Source organism: Octopus bimaculoides, chromosome 6, assembly GCF_046866305.1.
Source record: "Octopus bimaculoides isolate indiv1 chromosome 6, ASM4686630v1, whole genome shotgun sequence".
In the NCBI taxonomy this organism is placed as follows: Eukaryota; Metazoa; Mollusca; class Cephalopoda; order Octopoda; family Octopodidae; genus Octopus; species Octopus bimaculoides.
Window position 1 is genome coordinate 52,946,381 of NC_142933.1, and position 18,233 is coordinate 52,964,613.

Genomic DNA, 18,233 nt, shown 5'->3' on the forward strand with positions numbered 1-18,233 from the left:
ACCCTATTAGTGCTGGTGCTGCATTAAAATGCTCCCAGTACACTTAGTAAAATGATTAATGAACAAATGGAAATAGTGTGGAGTTGAGAAGGTCCTTAGTGTTGCCAAAGACATGTCTATTTCTCTAGTCTTAGTACTATAATTAATTGCACTTGGTACTCTCTGCTAAGTGGCTGGTGACAGGAAAGGTATTCAACCATAGAAACTGAAAATTAACAAGGAAGCAAATGTGGCCTTTTGACCCATATAGAAAGCCAGTAACTCTAAATAGGAACTGACATCAGTCTTAATGACCTGTCTAACCCATACTAGCATAGAAAATGGATGTAAAATGTTAGTGATAATTATTAGATTAGTAACTTTTCCTTGTATAACACCATATGTGAATGTTTCTCTTATATGATATTAGTTTGATGTTCTGTTTATGGACTGTATTGCATCACTTTATATTTCATTTCATTTTAAACACCATGATCATTTTTGCACTTTCAGTGTCTAACATCTATAGTTTGTACTTAGTGTGCACTTGAAATTATTACTACTCATAAAACCAAATTTTTGCTATTATTGTAATCTATTTATTTTCTGAAACAGTTTAATTTTTCTAAGACCACTAGCTGTTGCAATCTTGCATTTTACTTCCTTTTTTTTTTTAATCATCTCACACCTGTTCTTCCGAATATTTAAATTCATTAATCTGTTTGATTGCTTTCCCTGTATTCCAATTGGATTGACTATTTACCCTTTCAGCAACTATTTCCATTTCATATCATCTTGCAGTAATAACAAGGCATTATATCTCTAAGTTTTTCATTATGTATAAAGTGACTGTCTGAAATATAAATTGATTGTGTTTTAGGAATAGTAAGAGGTAGGAAGATAGCTGCTTTGTTGTTTTTATCTTTATCTGCTGTTATTGAATATTTCTGCATTTTTGATTTCAGGTGTGTATGCGCAAAAACATTCCCGATGTTTGGAAGGAAGCTGCTACCCTGCAACAGGTGATTTACTTATAGGCCGAGAGAAGAATCTTTATGCATCATCAACCTGTGGTCTTAAACTACGAGAACATTACTGTATTGTCAGTCATTTAAAAGATGTTAAAAAATGTTTTAATTGTGATTCAAGGCAGCCCTTTTCGCCACATCAACAAACTCAACCACTTAATCACCGGATACAAAACATAGTGTATTCATTTGGCCGGCGTAAAAGAGGACGATGGTGGCAGGCTGAAAATGGTAAGGAAGATGTCTATATTCAGCTAGATTTGGAAGCAGAGTTCCAATTCACTCATTTGATTATGAGATTCAAAACATTCCGTCCTGCTGCAATGTTGGTGGAAAGGTCATATGATTTTGGTAAGACATGGAAGGTTTATCGTTACTTTGCTGAAAACTGTGCTCAGTCTTTCCCTGGAGTTCCAACTGGACCCATCAGACGACTTGATCAAGTAATTTGTGAATCAAAATATTCAGATGCTGCACCATCTACACGAGGAGAGGTAAGCTTTATTTATTGTTTCATTTAAACTTTACTTTTGAGATATGGCTGTGTAGTTAAAGAGTTAGCTTTGACACCACATTGGTTCTGGGTTTGGTTCCATTGTGTGGCACCTTGGGAAATTATCTTTCAGTGTCATCCAGTCAACTAATGCCTTATGAAGGAATTTGGTCAATGGGAACTATGCAGAAACCCATTGTATATGTTTGTATGTGTGTCTATCTCTTTCAGCACTGTTTAACAAATAGTTCTGCTAAAAAGAAACTGGTAGAATAAATACCATCCTCCCACTAATCTCAGGGACCTTGTTAACATAAAGGGCCATGGTTATTGCATTTCTCTCCCTGACTAAATGGTACGAAAAAATGACATTGCAATAACTCAATTTTGTTATGTACTCTTTTTATACATTTTAATTGTTTTCTGTTGCCTTCTTTTGTGGAGAGCATATTCCTTATGATAGTAGACAACTAATTGAGAAGATTATAGCTTGTAGTATGTTGTGTGCATTTTCAAAGAATTAACTTTAAAGTAATGAAGTTGGCCTCATTGTAAAGAGGTACGACAGATACGAAATAACGCAATGCTATAATTAATGGTGACAGTTAATTTTTACGAGGAGTTTATTGGTCTGTTAGGCCATATTCAATTTTTCTTGTCAGAAAACTATCTGATAGTCTCTAACAGGTCACTTGCAGGATTGCCAGACTAGTTTAATAAAATGTAGCACAAAATATTAAAAATGTAGCATAAAATATTCAAATTGTAGCATATTGTGGTAGAAAGTATCCCAAAATGAAAATGTTGTCAATATTTTTTTAAATATTTATAAAAGATTGTTGACTTAGTTGATAATTTCAGGATATTCAAAAGTGAATTTTAAAGTAGCAAATCCCAAAACTAAAAATAAAATAGTAGCCTGCAACCCTGAAAAATAGCCTAATTTAGCATCCATGGTCCTTGAAGAAACAGAAAGAACAGAGACATGTTTATATATTCTTACACATGTATCTTGAAAACTGTGATAGTTAGGCAGCTGTAATATTATTTGAGGGTCAGATTGCATTGTGATGTGATAGTGCATCTTTTTTAGGTTTACCAACTTTTTAGAATTGGTGAATAGATGATTAGTGTGATTAACACAATTTCTTGCTGAGAATATCTCTGATTTTTGATATTTTCCTCATAATAACTTTTGCATAACAATAGTGGAGTGTGGTTAAATAAACACATGGTTTAAGTTACTTGATCATGAATTGTTTTTAGTGCAAGGTTCAAATAGACCTGTGATTAATGATATTCCATCTAATAGTCTTGTAAAATCAGACATACAGATATGATAGTGTATAGATTTGGGCCCTGACAAATTGATAGCCAGTAGTCCAGTTACCTAAACATTGAGATGCTGTATTAATATACAGGTGTCAGATAAATGTAGTAAATGTAAAGCTGTGTGCATCTCTTTTATCATTCGTTAGTATTTACTTTACAATCTGAAATAGAAATTTTGACAGTGCCATCTGATTAACTTTGTTCTTCTTTGTGCTAAAAAATATTCAAATTTCATATCAAGTCAGCAAGGAATTAGAGAATTTATCAATTTATCAAACATTAGATAGATAGAAAGCATTTCAACTGTAACCATCTTGTCTTTTTATGGAATGAGATTTTTTTTCATGAATGAAAGCATTCCAACTACTTTATAGAATCAGTTTTTCTTTTTCAAGTTTTTCAACTCTGATCATCTCTTATCTTTTGAAATTCAAATTTCTACTCAAACAGAATCCAAACAAATGAAAAATAATGAGTGAACAATAAATAAATACATAATATTGTAATGTAATACAATTCAAAATGATAATTGCAATTTATGAAAAATAACTATAGATACTTTTATCACCAGATCGCTGAACTTATTGAAAATAAATAGAACACATTTGAAAGAAATGGTTCATTGTATCTGTTCTTGATTGAAAGAAAATAAAAAACACAAAACTTCTGATAAAGAAATACTAGGTGCTTGGATAATGTCAAATGAATGGAGTGCATGGGGACCAAATAGACCAGTTTGGAGGAGGTTCTTCATATATTGTATTTATATTAATTTCTGTCTTATTGAATTCTTATTAATATTGATGTATTCTGTCTATCATGTAGTATTGCTGTTTGCACCCAAGTATCACAGAAACTGCTTCTCACTCTGAGAAAGAGGCCTTTGTTACTAATAGAAGTAGTAGCTCTCAGAACTTTCTCCAGCTGTTTTTTTTTTTACTAGTGACTATACTTTCAGATCAGTCCTGTCCACTGCTAACTAGGTGACCTAAGTAGCATAAACTATCTACTACCTCTGTCATTAATCACTCTGGGTATTTAAGAAAATTTATTTCTTTTATGTTCTTATTGTACATTGCTCCTGCTCATATGCTATGCACAAAGTCTACTTTCTCTGTTAACTTTCCTGTGAGTCTACTGCATCTCTTTTGTGTCCAATTTGCACTGGGCACACCATTTAAATTTTCTACCAACACCTTTTCCGCATATTGAGCAGGGTCATTTTCCTGAAAGAAGTAGAGTCCTGTCTGTTTTTCTGCTTACTAGAACTCAGGTCTTTGCTAAGTTTGCTTTAAAGCTCTTTGATTCCAGGTTTTGCTTCCACACCTAGAATTTCTTTTCTAATTCTACTACAGATTCAGCAGTATAAACAAAATAATCAGCTTAGAGGAGCTCCTATGAACCATCAGTCTTAAGCTCTTCTGTTATGGCCTGGAGGTCTATGATAAAGAGGTGGAGAATGAATAGTGATACCTACCTGCTCACTAAATTCATTGCTGTACTCATTGCTAACTTTCATCTTACTGACAACACCTTTGTACCTAGTATGGATGACTCACCTGACCTGCTATTGGTCTACTCTTAACTTTCATAGCTACTACCAGATCAGATAAGGAGGAATCCTGCTGAAGGCTTTTTCCAGGTTGACAAGTGTCAAGTACAGTGGTTTGTTTTTGGCTAAATACTTCTGAAGTTACCTTACTGAAAGAGAGCATCAGTAGTGTTTCTCTTTGGCACAAAATGGAACTGCATCTCATCTAGGCTAATTCCTTTCCTAATTACCTTAAAAACCCGTGTAATTTATGCACTTTTTTTTTTGCAAAAATAGAAATAAACTTTAGTGGGTGCATAAATTACATCAAAAGATCGTTTCCAGAATTAAAAAAAAAAAAAAAAAATGCTGAAGGCATAAAGCATATACATGAACATTTGTACCGGAAATTAACTCATTTAATGTCAGAATAGGTTTTTGCAGAAAAAAATAATGGCTTAAATATAAGGAAGTTGACTTTTATTTATGCTGGATGGTATAATGCATATTTTCTTTGTATAATTTTACTAAAACCATTAAATGGTACTTGTTCTTTGCTACACACACACACACACACAAAAGAACATGCACACACACACACACACACACAAAAGAACATGCACACACACACAAAAGAACATGCACACACACACAAAAGAACATGCACACACACACAAAAGAACATGCACACACACACACACCAAAAGAACATGCACACACACACACAGAAAGAGAGAGAGAGAGAACTTTAAATTTCCATCTACCAAATCTACTCAAGTTTATAGTTGGGGCTATGGTAGAAGATATTCACCCAAACTGCCATGCAGTAAGAGTAAACCTGGAACCATGTGATTGGCAAGCAAACTTCTTACCACACATCCATGCCGGCACCTATAAATACACGATTTTCTTTTAAAGAATTTCGATGCACGGTGAACTATTAATTTCTTTATTTGATCTTGTGTATCCCACCAAGTCAAAGATTGAGAACCATTGCCCTACTCTGTTTAAAAAAGAAGACACATTGGACAATGCAGAAAAGAAGCCATGTCTGAAATATCTTTGATCATAAGTCTGCTTTATAAAGGCTGATATAGGACTAAACAACAACTTACCTTTATAATAATGTTTTCCAATTAATCATTCAATTTACATTTGATAATGGAAAATATGTTTTGCATTGCTCTGGAGGAAATTTTACAGACTGCTGTAATCTATGACTAGTAAGCCCCACCATTATCATCACTACCTCCATCAGCATAATCATCATCATTACCACCACATTATCATAACTTTAGTTATTACTGTTGTTGTTGTTTAGCCTCAAATCAGCCCTGATCAAGTATATCCATGATAAAATTCATTCTATGAATTTTAGAGAAACTCTAAGGACAAAATCATCGAATGTGTTCTTGTTTTGAGGTATTATGTGATTTGAGGGAGACTTTGGAATATTTCTAACAAGTCAAATGAATAAGTAGAGGCTCTTTTATTAGTACATGAACCAATCACTGTGTGTGTGTGTGTGTGTGTGTGTGTGTGTGTGAGAGAGATGTTATTGATTATTATTTAGCTCTGAGTTAACCTTCATTGAGTAAACTTATGATAAAAGGAACTGCAACTATGATCATGCCATCTTTTGAAGAGTGGCTTTCTAAAACTATATCATAACTCTTTAGTATTTAAACTGACCATATCAGGCCCTAATATTTTGCCTGTTTTATGTACACATTGTTCAGATCAGGCCTTTCACATGTACCCTACAAAGCCATTTAAAAAATAAACAGTCACATCATCAAAATCTCAGTTACAAGATAATGCATGATTAATTCAAACTAATGTGAATAAATAAATATTCCATTTGATAGAGTTTGAATGCTACAATATCATAAAATAATTCTATCATTCTGTCATTCTATCATTTGATAGAATTTGAATGCTACAATATCATAAGATAAACAATCACATCCAAGTCTTAAAGTTATAAGATAATGAGTGATTAATTCAAGACAATGTGAATAAATAAGCATTACATTGGACAGAGTAAGCTTATTGCTAAAGAGTTTAGGAGTAGAGTTTGGTTTGAAGGAGCTTTGGCTGTTACTTGAAGCAGGTTGAATAACCTGTTGTCATCATTGCTGTGGGGTGGAGGTGGGGGGTGTTTGCTGCCAATCATTTTCATCATTATGGAAAACACACATTTTTCTTGTGTACTGGTATGGGATGAATAAGTTTGTAATACATCATTTAGACTATTCTGGTGGAGTGGGTGGAAGTACAAAGTTAACCTCAGATCAGTGACCTAGCCTGAATATTTGTTACAGTGTGTTCATCTAAAGTGCTCATTGACCAGGTAGTGGTGTTAAGCCAGTTGACAGATTGTGTCTACAACTCAGGAACAGGGACATTTACTATTTTCCGTTTACTATTTTATCAACACCAGATGTAATGAACTACAGCCCTCTCCCAAATTCAAGGTCTTGTGTCTAAAGTAGAAAGGATTATTATTATTGTTAAATAAAGTACTGGGGTTGATCATCATCATCATTTAATGTCAACTTCCCATGCTGGAATGGGTTGGATGGTTTAATAGAAGCTGCCTATGCAGAATTCTTCATTGTCTGTTTTGGCATGGTTTTTACAGCTGGATGCCCTTCTTAACATCCACCACTCCACAAATTGGACTGAGTGAGTTTTTTGTGGCACCAGCACAATCAATATAATCGATTAATCCCTCTCCTCAAAATTGCATGCATTGTGCCTAGGCATCAGATTGGTAGAATTGTTAGTGTAAGACAAAAATGACTTGTGCTATTTAGTTGCCTTGCCCTATATTCTGAATTCAAATATTGCCTAGGTCATCTTTGTCTTTCGTTTCTGTGGGGTTGATAAAATGAAGTGTTAGTCAAATACTAGAGTCAATGGTATTAACTGATCCCCACCTCTTGAATTAAAATTACTGGCTTTGTGCCTAAATGAGAAGCAACTATTAAAATGGTGGCTGGAAGAATTCCCAAAGTGCCAGTGAATTTGTGGTCTTAGGGTAATTTTGGAAATGATTTATGGCAGCAATGATTTAGTTGATGCCTGGGGTTGATTTGTTTGACTAAAGGTGGTGCCCCAACATGGCTGCAGTCAAATGACTGAAACAAGTAAAAGAATGAAAGAATACTTGTGGTAGAAAATATGTATTTTTTAAATGGCATAATGAAGACAATGCAGGTTATAGAAATGGATTGAAATGATTTCTCTTAACCCTTTCGTTACCACATTTCTGTCAAATTAGATTGCTTTTGTTTCAGTTATTTTGAAAATAATGAAGAATTTAGGAAAATAACTTTGTCACTAATAATCTGTTGTTTGGAACATGAATTAGTATGGAATTTCGATGGAGCATTTTTATTTAGAAAACATTAAACATGAAATTTGTATCATAAAAGCAAGAGTATTCTCAGGTTGGTTGGTACCATAAGAGTTAATTTTTTTTTGAAAATTTGAAAAGCATATGTAAGAAAAGAAGTAAATAGTTCAAAGAAAAAATAAGAGAGTGAACAGGTGTAGTTGGTAGTTGGAGGGGGTGGTGAACTGGCCTGTTAGTTTAGAACAAAAGAATCTGCTAAAGGAAATGTATTCCTTGTATGTTTGATCTGTGAGCCATTTTAAGCCATTAGCTGATGAAGAGGAAGCTGATGAAGAGGAAGCTAACTCTGAATAAGAAGGAAATGATAAACAGTTAGTAACTGATGTGTAATGAAATACAATTCCTTTCTCTAGCAGATGGTACTGTTTCCCTTTTGAGTCAGCCTCTTCATTATATACAAGTGCTACCATCTAATTGCTGACGACTGTGATGTTATTTTCTTATATTTTTCTTAGATTTCATTAATCTCTTTTCTTAGGAAATCATTTTCTTTCTTTTTTGATTATTTTATTTAAAGTGGGGAGTGGTTAGGCACAGTGATGGTAGAGTATGGGCAGAAGTGGGTGAGGTTGTTTTTCTTATATATCTATGTTTATCTCTTGGGATCATCTTGCTTTTCGTTCTCTTTTCTCCTTCCATGTCTTCACCCTTTTCACTGAGCTAAATATTTAACATACTTAAATGGTTTTTTCCTGTTTAGCAGTTAGTGGAATGTTGGGTAAAATGCCATGCAGTATTTAGTTATGTCCCTCTCTATCTAAATTCAGATCCCATTTAGGGAACTTGACATACAATATCAATCAAGTGTTAGCACCTCATCCTAAATTTGTGGTTTCATGCTTATGTTAGGAATCAGAGTATTGGAAAAAATACCTTATGATATTTGTTCTGGCTGTTTAAAGTCTGAGTTCAAATCCTGTCAAGATCTGCTTTGCCTTAAATTCTTCCAGGATTAATAAAATAGGTATCAGCCAGATGGCGAGGTCAGTATAATTGGCTGATCCTCAGCCTCTAAACTTCTGGTCTTGGTCGGAAAGAATTTGCAATATGATCAGTTGACAGATATGCAATCAACCTAATTCCACAAATCATTGAACTGTTGATATTGTACCATTGCACAGATGGTGGTTATGTTTTCTTTCATATTTGGTTTGAAAGTTTTGCAGACCTTATCTCAAAGTAGTAGCATCCTGCTACCTCTAGGAATAACAGTCCAGAACAAGTCATCGCCAAATGTTACACATTTGAGTTGTTATTTGGATTACAGTCATAAAAGCATTATACAACATTGTTGCAGTCACTTTACATTCTGAGTTCAAAACCTGTTGATGTCAACTTTGATTTTATCTTTCTGGTGTTGATAAAATGAATTCCAGTCTAGTACTAGAGTTCATTCATTTAAATATGCCTTTCTTTTCAAATGTGTAATATTGGGCAATGACTTGTTCCGGACAGATCCTTCTGGAGGTAGCAGGATGCTACTTTGAGATAAGATCTACAGAACTTTCAAACCAGATATGAAAGAAAACATAACCACCATCTGTGCAGTGGTACAATATCTACAGATCATTGATGTGTGGAATTATGCTGATTGCATATCTGTCAGCTGATCATATTGCAAATTCTTTCCCATCACTTTCTGTCAAGAAGCAACTAGAAGTTTTCCTCAGTCTTATTAAAATGAAAAACATGGTACGATGGAAGAGGAAGAAAGGGCTGGATGTGAAAAATGAGTAAGAAAACTATAGATAGATGGGTGATGAATTAGCTATGCAATCCTTCAATTTTACATAAGTTACAGAGTGAAAAGAGAGCATATGAAGGTATATTAAAAAACCGTTTTAGTTCTCGATTTTGGTAAAAATCATTTGATTTAATAACTTAATTATATGAAAGTTGTATTAGGTAAAAGTACTTGACATCTTAACCAATTTGATGCCATTTCTTTTCCAATGGATTTGTCTGTTGTCTTTTTATTCATTAACCATGTCCCACCTTTCATTGGAATTCTGGTGATTTCTTCTTTCCTTCCAGATGTACATTTTCCTAACCACTTTTTTTCTTATTTAAATTCCTTTTGAATTTGAATTTTAACAGTGGCAAAAATAGTTTTGTTTTGTCTTTGTATTAAATTCAAATCCTGCTAGAGTTAACTTTGCTTTTCATTCTTCAGTCTGTACTCTGATGATTCAATGAATTATATACGTCTCTTACAAGTTTGTAACTTTCCGTCAGTGGAAGTCATCAGCTTTCTTTGTACCTAGAATCTGAAATCTTATTCTGTCTGTGTGTGTGTGTGTGTGCACACGTATTCTTTTATTCTTTTACTTGTCTCAGTTTTTAGACTACGACCATGCTGGGGCACTGCCTTAAAGAATTTTAGCTGAAATCGATTGACACCCAGCAATATTTTTTAAAGCTTGGTACTTATTCTATTGGTCTCTGTTGCTGAACTGCAAAGTTATAGGGATGTAAACACACCAACACTGCTTGTCAAGCACTGATGGACACGCACATACGCACATGTGCGCGCACACACTCACACACACATACACACAGAGGTTTGTTTCAGTTTCTGTCTTCCAAATCCACTTAAGGTTTTGATTGGCCTGAGGCTATAAAAGAAGACAATTGCTCAAGGTGCCTATCAGAATATTTGGGCTGAAGATTGGAATAGTGAAATTTTCATTCACTTAACCATGAAACGATTCGTACCCAATTAACTAAAGGCTTGTTTTGTTTGTGCTTTCCCTCCGGTTTTTTGTTCTATGTGTGCCATAAATATCGCCATCCGTTTTAGAGAAAAATTTGTAGTTTGGAATCAGTAGTTCTTTGACTGCTATTTCTAAATTTTCAGTATGTTGGAGAAGCAACTCAATTGCTAATCCCTTATATTTATGATGATAAATGGTCTTACCGATAAGGGTTTTTTTCATACTGAACTACTTGGCAAAATTGTTAATTATTAATTCTATTATTAATTGACGATTCCCTGCCCTCATTTCTTGTATATATATATATATATATATATACACACACACACACACACACACACGCACATACCTGTTAGCATTCAGATTACTCTCTCAAATGTAATGCTTATTTATTCACCTTGTTTTGAATTAATTAGGCATTTTCTCACAGCTTCAAGATTTTGATGTGCCTGTCTATTTTTAGAATGACATTGTAGGGTAGGTGTGAGAGGCTGCATCTGGTCAATTTGAATATAAAGCAGGTAGAATATATGCACCACTTATGGTCAGTTTAAATGTTAAGGGTTAATATGAATTTTTAAAATTGTAACTGACTGAAATAAAACTTGGTGCAATGTTACCAAGTCAGGTTACACACATAATATAAAATGTCCACTCAGAGTGGAAAGTCACTCCCTAGGCACCCTTGACATGAATTTTCCACCAGTTTTGCTGTTTGTTGGTTGTTTTCTTTTTCTATTTTTGTTATATGAGGTATAAGAGAAAAATGATTAGCCAGAGATTTTATTAGACACATCTTGTGATTATTTATTTACTATCTTATAGTTATTCTTTTTAGTTTGGTATTTTTTTTTTAGTATTTAGCATTCAGATTCCCCTGTCAAAATGCTTTTTTTATTCACATTGTTTTCAATAAATCATGCATTTTCTCGTAGTTTCAAAACTGTGTTGCTGTGGTGGTTTTATTTTTAGAATGATGTTGTTGGTTAAGTGTGAGAAGCCGGATCTGGCTGGTTTGAACATAAAACAGAATATTTGGGCCGGATATGGCTAAAGTGTTAAATACCAAGTAGTGAAGTTCATGAATGTTTTCATTTTACCTGTACCTTCTCTTAGTCTACTTTACCATGATGTAATATTTATTCCCACTTAAACATGAATGTTCTGTTCAAACAAACTATACTGCAGTAGATACCTTGATAGAAACTCTTATTTTGACTTTTGGTGTAAAATGCACCCTTGTTTATATCACTAGTGGTGAGATAAATCTGAGACCACCAGGGATAAATATTACCTTTTGATATTAATACTGCCTCTATCACTAATATATACTTTGCCATGCTATCATATCTGCAAATTTCAATATTAGAAACCATTATCATAAAATTGAAATGGTACTTTTTTCCCAGTTACATGTACTGAAGCAGGTAATATCACCAGTATGTTAAGATATAAAAAAAAAAGTCTTTTGACTAAACTGAAAAAGGAAGAAAAAGGTTTGCCATGTAAATTATGCTACAAAATATATTCTATTTGTTAATGGTTAAATAAACTGATTTCTCATTTCAGGTAGTCTTTCAAGTTTTGCCCACATCTATTAGTATTGGTAACCCATACAGCTCAGAAGTACAGGATCTCTTGAAACTTACCAATCTAAGGATAAACTTCACTAAGTTGCACACACTTGGTAAGTAAAATGTGTGTTAAAGTTACATCTGAAGTAATCTATGAATGTTGAAAAAGAATTGAAGTTAAGAGTCCATCTAGTAATGTTTTATTTTTGTATTGTGATATTAAGTTCACTGATGTATGAGGACAGATATATTACCCTTCTTTTATTCTTTAACTGGTTCTCATAAGTTGGCTATGACCATGCTAAGGCACATGCATTATTTTCTTTCAGTGTTCTACACAAAATTGAAATTATCTAAACCAGGGGTTCTCAACCATTTTAATCTATGGACTCCTTTGATTGCTATTTTATTCTGGTAGACACCTGTCACCATTCAAGGTTTTAAAACTAGTTTTATAGAATGTTATTTATTGTTTCCACACATTAATTTGTGTATGTTGAACTATGTAAAATGTTAGAGAAAGAAACCTAGCTGTTTCTTACAATACATACCAATAAATACATCTAAATCAAAATTTTTTCAGGGCCCTTAAAATACTATTGGTGGTTCTCAATTTACTATTTTGTTGTGTGGGTTCCCAAAAGTCTTATATGGACCCTGGTTGAGAACCACTGGTCTAAACACTGCAATGAAAAATACAAGAACATTGTTTAAACTACAGTTCAACTAATTTTAAACAACTTCAATAATTGTCAAAATGTGGATCAAATACATGCTAAATTTCCAGGCCAAGGCATAATTTATGTATTTTTTGTTTACCACTCCAGACAGTATGCTACTTTACTTTCTAGTAGCATCCTGTAAGCTATTAATTAGGTCATTAGAGCATCATTGACTCCAACATTTCACAAAGAAGAGTACACCATAGTAGTTTCTCATCGCATTCTCTACACCCATGGAAAAAGATTTCAGCTCAGCTCTGGATGTTAAGAAATTATAAATCAGACTGGGTCATTGAGATTTAAAAGTCTATGCTGTGGGTGTGACACAGCACTACTGATGGGAAAACAACTAGCAAACTATTGTTTGACAGGTAAAAAATACCTTGTAAATTGAATTCAAGTGTAATTTTCATTGACATTAATATCAGTTGGTTTATTGTGATCACTGAAAGTTAGTGTCAAAGTTATTTTAGGTTAGTTAGTCTTAATTGTATGTCACTGGAACATAGCTGGCTTCAAATAACAACTTCTTATACTAGCTGAAATTTTACATCAGTTTTTAGGCTGTCGGTAATTAAATTCTTATTTTCTTTAAAGCATTGATACTTTGGGACTTTGCATGTGATTTTTTTTTTTTTTTTTTTTGCTCCTTTTTTTCATATTTCAAATATGGGACAAATTTGCTCTTCATTAAGTGTCTCCTGAAATGTTAATAGACTCATTATTTTGACGGCTAAGAAGTATTCTGCAGCAACTAAGGCTGAAGCTGAAGCATAGCTGTGTTTCGTCAATGATGTAAAGCTTACAGTTTATTTAATAATTTTGACATTTTCACTGAATGCTATTACTAAACAAGTCATCTAGAGCAAGTAAAGGAACAAACATTGACAAACACCAGACTTGGAAGTGAAAAAGAAACACCACTCAAACATGAAGAACATAAAGTTGTTAGTGAAAATAGCCTTCTAATATGTTGAGAGCCAACAAAATTTCTAGATGACTGGATGTTTTATAAATATGGTCTCTAAGGTTTCACATTTGACCAATTTTTTTCCTTAGAAAAATAAATGAACAAATTCTTATGACATTTCCCTGTTGTTTCCTTGCTCCCCTGTAAATGTTATGTTTAATATAATACGAGTTACATGTCATCACAGCTTCTTATTTCCTCTTCCCTATACTTGTGCATAAGTAAGGAAACAATTTTGATAATGACCTGTTATGATAACTAAAGATGGGATTATCATGGAGAATATTATGGGTGTAGTTTACGTTTTGACATTTAGTGATTTTTATTTCAAGATTCCATGAGTTTTTAGTTATTTTGCTAATTGCTGTAATGGAAAACAGAGTGACTAAACAAGTGATGAACAAGTGTTGTGTATCTGTGTGTGTTTCTATTTTGTGATCAATTAATATTCATTGTCTTGATATTTTATTACAGTACAATCCAGTCAAAACTCTATCAAGATGAACTCCCTGACTTGTTTTGAGTGTTGGTTGTAATCATTCTTTTCTTTTCATATTGGTGCTGTGCTTAGGGAAAAGTATGTGTCAGAATCTCATTTCTCTTTTATAAATCCTTGAGAAGATTTGAAACTTGTGATACAGGGTGTAGCAGAAAACCTGTTGCCAACTGGCCAGTCACGAATTTGTTTGTCACTTAAAGACTAAGATAAGCATAAATTACATATCCTTACTCAGAGACAATGCAGTTTATAACAAGAATGCATTAGAATGCATTGAACCATTTATGAATAAGGAATTGTAAACAACTGTAAGGCTGTTTGTTGCTTAATAATTTTTAAAGCATTAAGCAGTTGATGAAGCTTTGCTGTATTACATACTAGTAAACAGCAGAAGAGTTATTTTAGCCATTTATGAGCTCATAAAAATTGTTAGATTAATTTCATATTTATTTCTTAATAATACTGGCTATTAAGAAGTGTCAAAAAGTTTTCTTGTACCTGCAAAAGCTGGTGTTGACCCATTTATTATATATTGTTAATGTAGACAACTTTCCAGAAAAGCTTATTAATACTTTCTATTAGAATTGAAATTTCTAAAGTATTTTTGCATTATCGGTGTAGGTGTGGCTGTGTGGTAAGAAGTTTGCTTCCCAACCACTTGGTTCTGGGTTCAGTCCCTCTGCGTGGTACTTTGGGCAATTGTCTTCCTGCTGTAGTCTCAGGCTGACCAAAGCTTTGTGAGTGGACCTGGTAGACGGAAACTGAAAGAAATCCATTATATATATATATATATATATATATATATATATAGTTTTAGAGAAAAGAACCAAGTGGAACTTAATTTAATTTTAATTTTTGATAAATTGAATTTGAGTTTTTACCTGTAAATTTGGATTTTTATCCCTAATATATATATATATATATATATATATATACATATATATATATATATGTGTGTGTGTGTGTGTGTATGTGTGTTTTTGTCCCCCATCACTGCTTGACAACTGGTGTTGGTGTGTTTATGTCCTCATAACATAGAGGTCCAGCAAAAGAGACTGTTAGAATAAGTACTTGGGTTGATTTGTTTGACTAAATTTCTTCAAGGTGGTGCTCCAGCATGGGTGCTGTCTCATGACTGAAACAAGTAAAAGATAAACGATATTCCATCACTTTGCCATAGTTAACTTCAAAAAACACAAAATTCTACTCTTCAAATCATTGCAGCTAAAACAGCGAAACAAAAATCTTTAAAATGAAATATTACTTGAATATGTGAAGAGCACAGTTTGTTGTTGCAAGCTTTAACCCAGGTTCTGTCACTACATGTTCATTCTAGACTAACATTAATAGTTCATAGATGCACAAAGATCAGCAGTATCATCAGTGCCATTAATCTATAACACCATGCTGGAATGCTTGCCACCAGAAATAAGTGAATGGGAAATGCATCTATTGCACTCTGTCCAAATACATCTTGCTCATTCTGTGACCACCACTAACACCTAGAAAAATAGGGTGAACAGTGGAGAAAATACAACATGCCCAGTCTGTTATACTGTATTCGATATCATAAAACCATTGCATAGTGTAATTCTGTATTTGGCTGAGTCATGACATATTTGGAATGTTGGATACATAGATCACATTTAGTTGTTTGACTGACAATCTGTGAGTCAACAAAGAAGCCTCTATAGAGTCTAAGGACACATTGAAGGATATTGTTCTTGATATATATCATCATCATCATAATTTAATGTCCATGTTCCAACTGTTTTAGTTGTGATGATTTGAAGAGTAAAATTTTGTGTTCTTGGAAGTTAACTGTAGAATGATTGAGGGTGAAGGCAAAGTGATGGAATATCATTTATCTTTTGTTTTGCACTCATGCTGGGGCACTAAATTGAAGAAATTTAGTCAAACAAATCGCCCCCCCCAGTACTTATTATTCCGTGGGTCGGAAGGTTTGACAGGTTCACTGGAACCAAGGACTGGCATCATGTGCCAGTATCTGGCTTTGGCATGGTTTCTATGGCTGGGTGTCCTTCCAAATACTGACTTTGCACTGTGTACTGGGTAGGTTTTTTTTTTTGTGCCACCAGCACTATCAAGGGGTTGTCATGCAGCTCACAAATCTTTATTTTCTGAGGAGGTGTGGGTGGGGTGTTCAGGTATAAAAAATGGGTTTGGTGTAGAGTAGGTTCTTGTAGAGATTCTACATGGCTACTAACATTTACATGAGAGAATGAGAATGAATCAGTTGTTTCTAAAGAGACAAAGTGACAATGAGCTCTCCAGGTGGCACCTCAGACACATGTTTGAAAAAAAGTTAGCATGATAAAAGTTGATCTCAGCTTAAAGATCAACAACTGACAAATTATGTCTCCATGGGAAGATTAACAAAAATATAGTTTTGTTGCTTTCACAGATTCCCATGACTCTATTGCCATCCAATGCCATTGAATTAGGAGCTTGAGTCATAGTGAATCTGTCCTTAGATGATTACACAACCATGGATGCCACTCCTATGGATGCATTGCAGTTACTCTCTTGATAGAGCTTGGTGAACTTGACCATTGATCTTCTAGGATTTCTCCACTTAGATTCCATGTAAGAAGCACTGTTGGCTCAGTTGAGCTCTTCTGCTACCTCTTCACAATCCACCATGCTGTAGTCGCTTGACTTTGCCATATCCTTGTCAGGGTGGCTGAACAGCTGCTATACCTTGCCAAAGGGCAACTGGCAACTATGCAGTGCATGGTTGTCACAAAAATAACTCCAACAAAACCAATGTAGAATTAAGTGTCCTTACTTGTAAACACTACACCTGTAGCACATTTGAAATAGCAACCCATGAGCTAGTATTTGAGCATTCATCTCTTGTTCTGTTTCATCATCATTCTACATGCAAGAATAGAAACAGTGGTCCTCTTAAGCTGATTGTTTTCCAATAAAATTGCTTTAATCTTTTACCTAATATCAAACAGTGTTCTCTCCACAAGTAGAATAGTCCCATAGTTACCAATAGACAAATCACAAGTGTTTTAACAACCTAGTTTTTCTACTCTGATAAATTTCTGTATAGTTGAATGTTAACTTGTGGCACTGAGTTGCTGCCTGCCACAACAATCTTGGTTATTTCTGCTATTTGTTATTTATTCATTCTATTGTACATTTTGTTACATGGATGTTGGAGTTATTTTTTTGTTTTTCTATTAAACACTATTTGACTCACATTTTGAAAGAGTGAATTAATAATTACTAGCAAGAATTTTCTAAAGCATCATTAATGTTTTATGTTTTGCTATATTTGACATATTTATGCATATGTATGTGTGTATATATGTATGCATGTGACCATATATATGTATATTATGGATCAGTACTTATAAGCAAAGCTTACTGATATAAGATCTAATTAAAAATGAGTGTTCACTAGTGCAGTTTGGGGTTTTAACTTTCAGCACCTCAACTTATATAAATGTATTATTCATCTTCTAAGCTGGGATGTCAGACTGTTAATGCTCAATTTCTGTTTCAATGCAATCTTTTAGGCAAGAAAGAAATGTCTCTTTTTGTTTTCACCCATAAGAGCACTTTAAGCTAAATATTTTGGGTAGTGTTATGCTGATGCACCAGTCTCAAACAAATAATTAACAAGTACCATTTATTTTGTTTTTATAATGAAAGATGTGTAGATAATGTGTATGTGTGTGTATAATGTGAAAATGTCCTGACATGGTGTGATTATTGTAAATGAATGTCATTCATTTCTGATATTCTGCAAAAGCATGTCTGGTCATAGGGTAAGGGTTGGTGACAGGAAGGGCGTCCAGCTGAAGAAAATTCTGCTCCCAAAACTGTCAGACTCGTGATGCAAGCATGGAAAAGTGGGCGTTAAAGTGATGATAATCGTTTTATATATATATATATATATATATATATATATATATATATATATATATATCATCAT

The 18,233-nt window shown here is 33.7% G+C and overlaps 1 protein-coding gene across 1 annotated transcript in view; it reads left to right on the top strand.

Annotated features, from left to right (window-relative positions):
• The window catches only part of LOC106877208 (laminin subunit beta-1), a 171,603-nt gene that overhangs the window by 69,466 nt on the left and 83,904 nt on the right, over positions 1 to 18,233 (top strand). The window contains exons 2-3 of the mRNA XM_014926058.3: positions 945 to 1,501; positions 12,068 to 12,185. Of these exons, the coding sequence (XP_014781544.1) occupies positions 945 to 1,501; positions 12,068 to 12,185 (675 nt within the window). The remainder of the gene's footprint in view (positions 1 to 944; positions 1,502 to 12,067; positions 12,186 to 18,233) is intronic.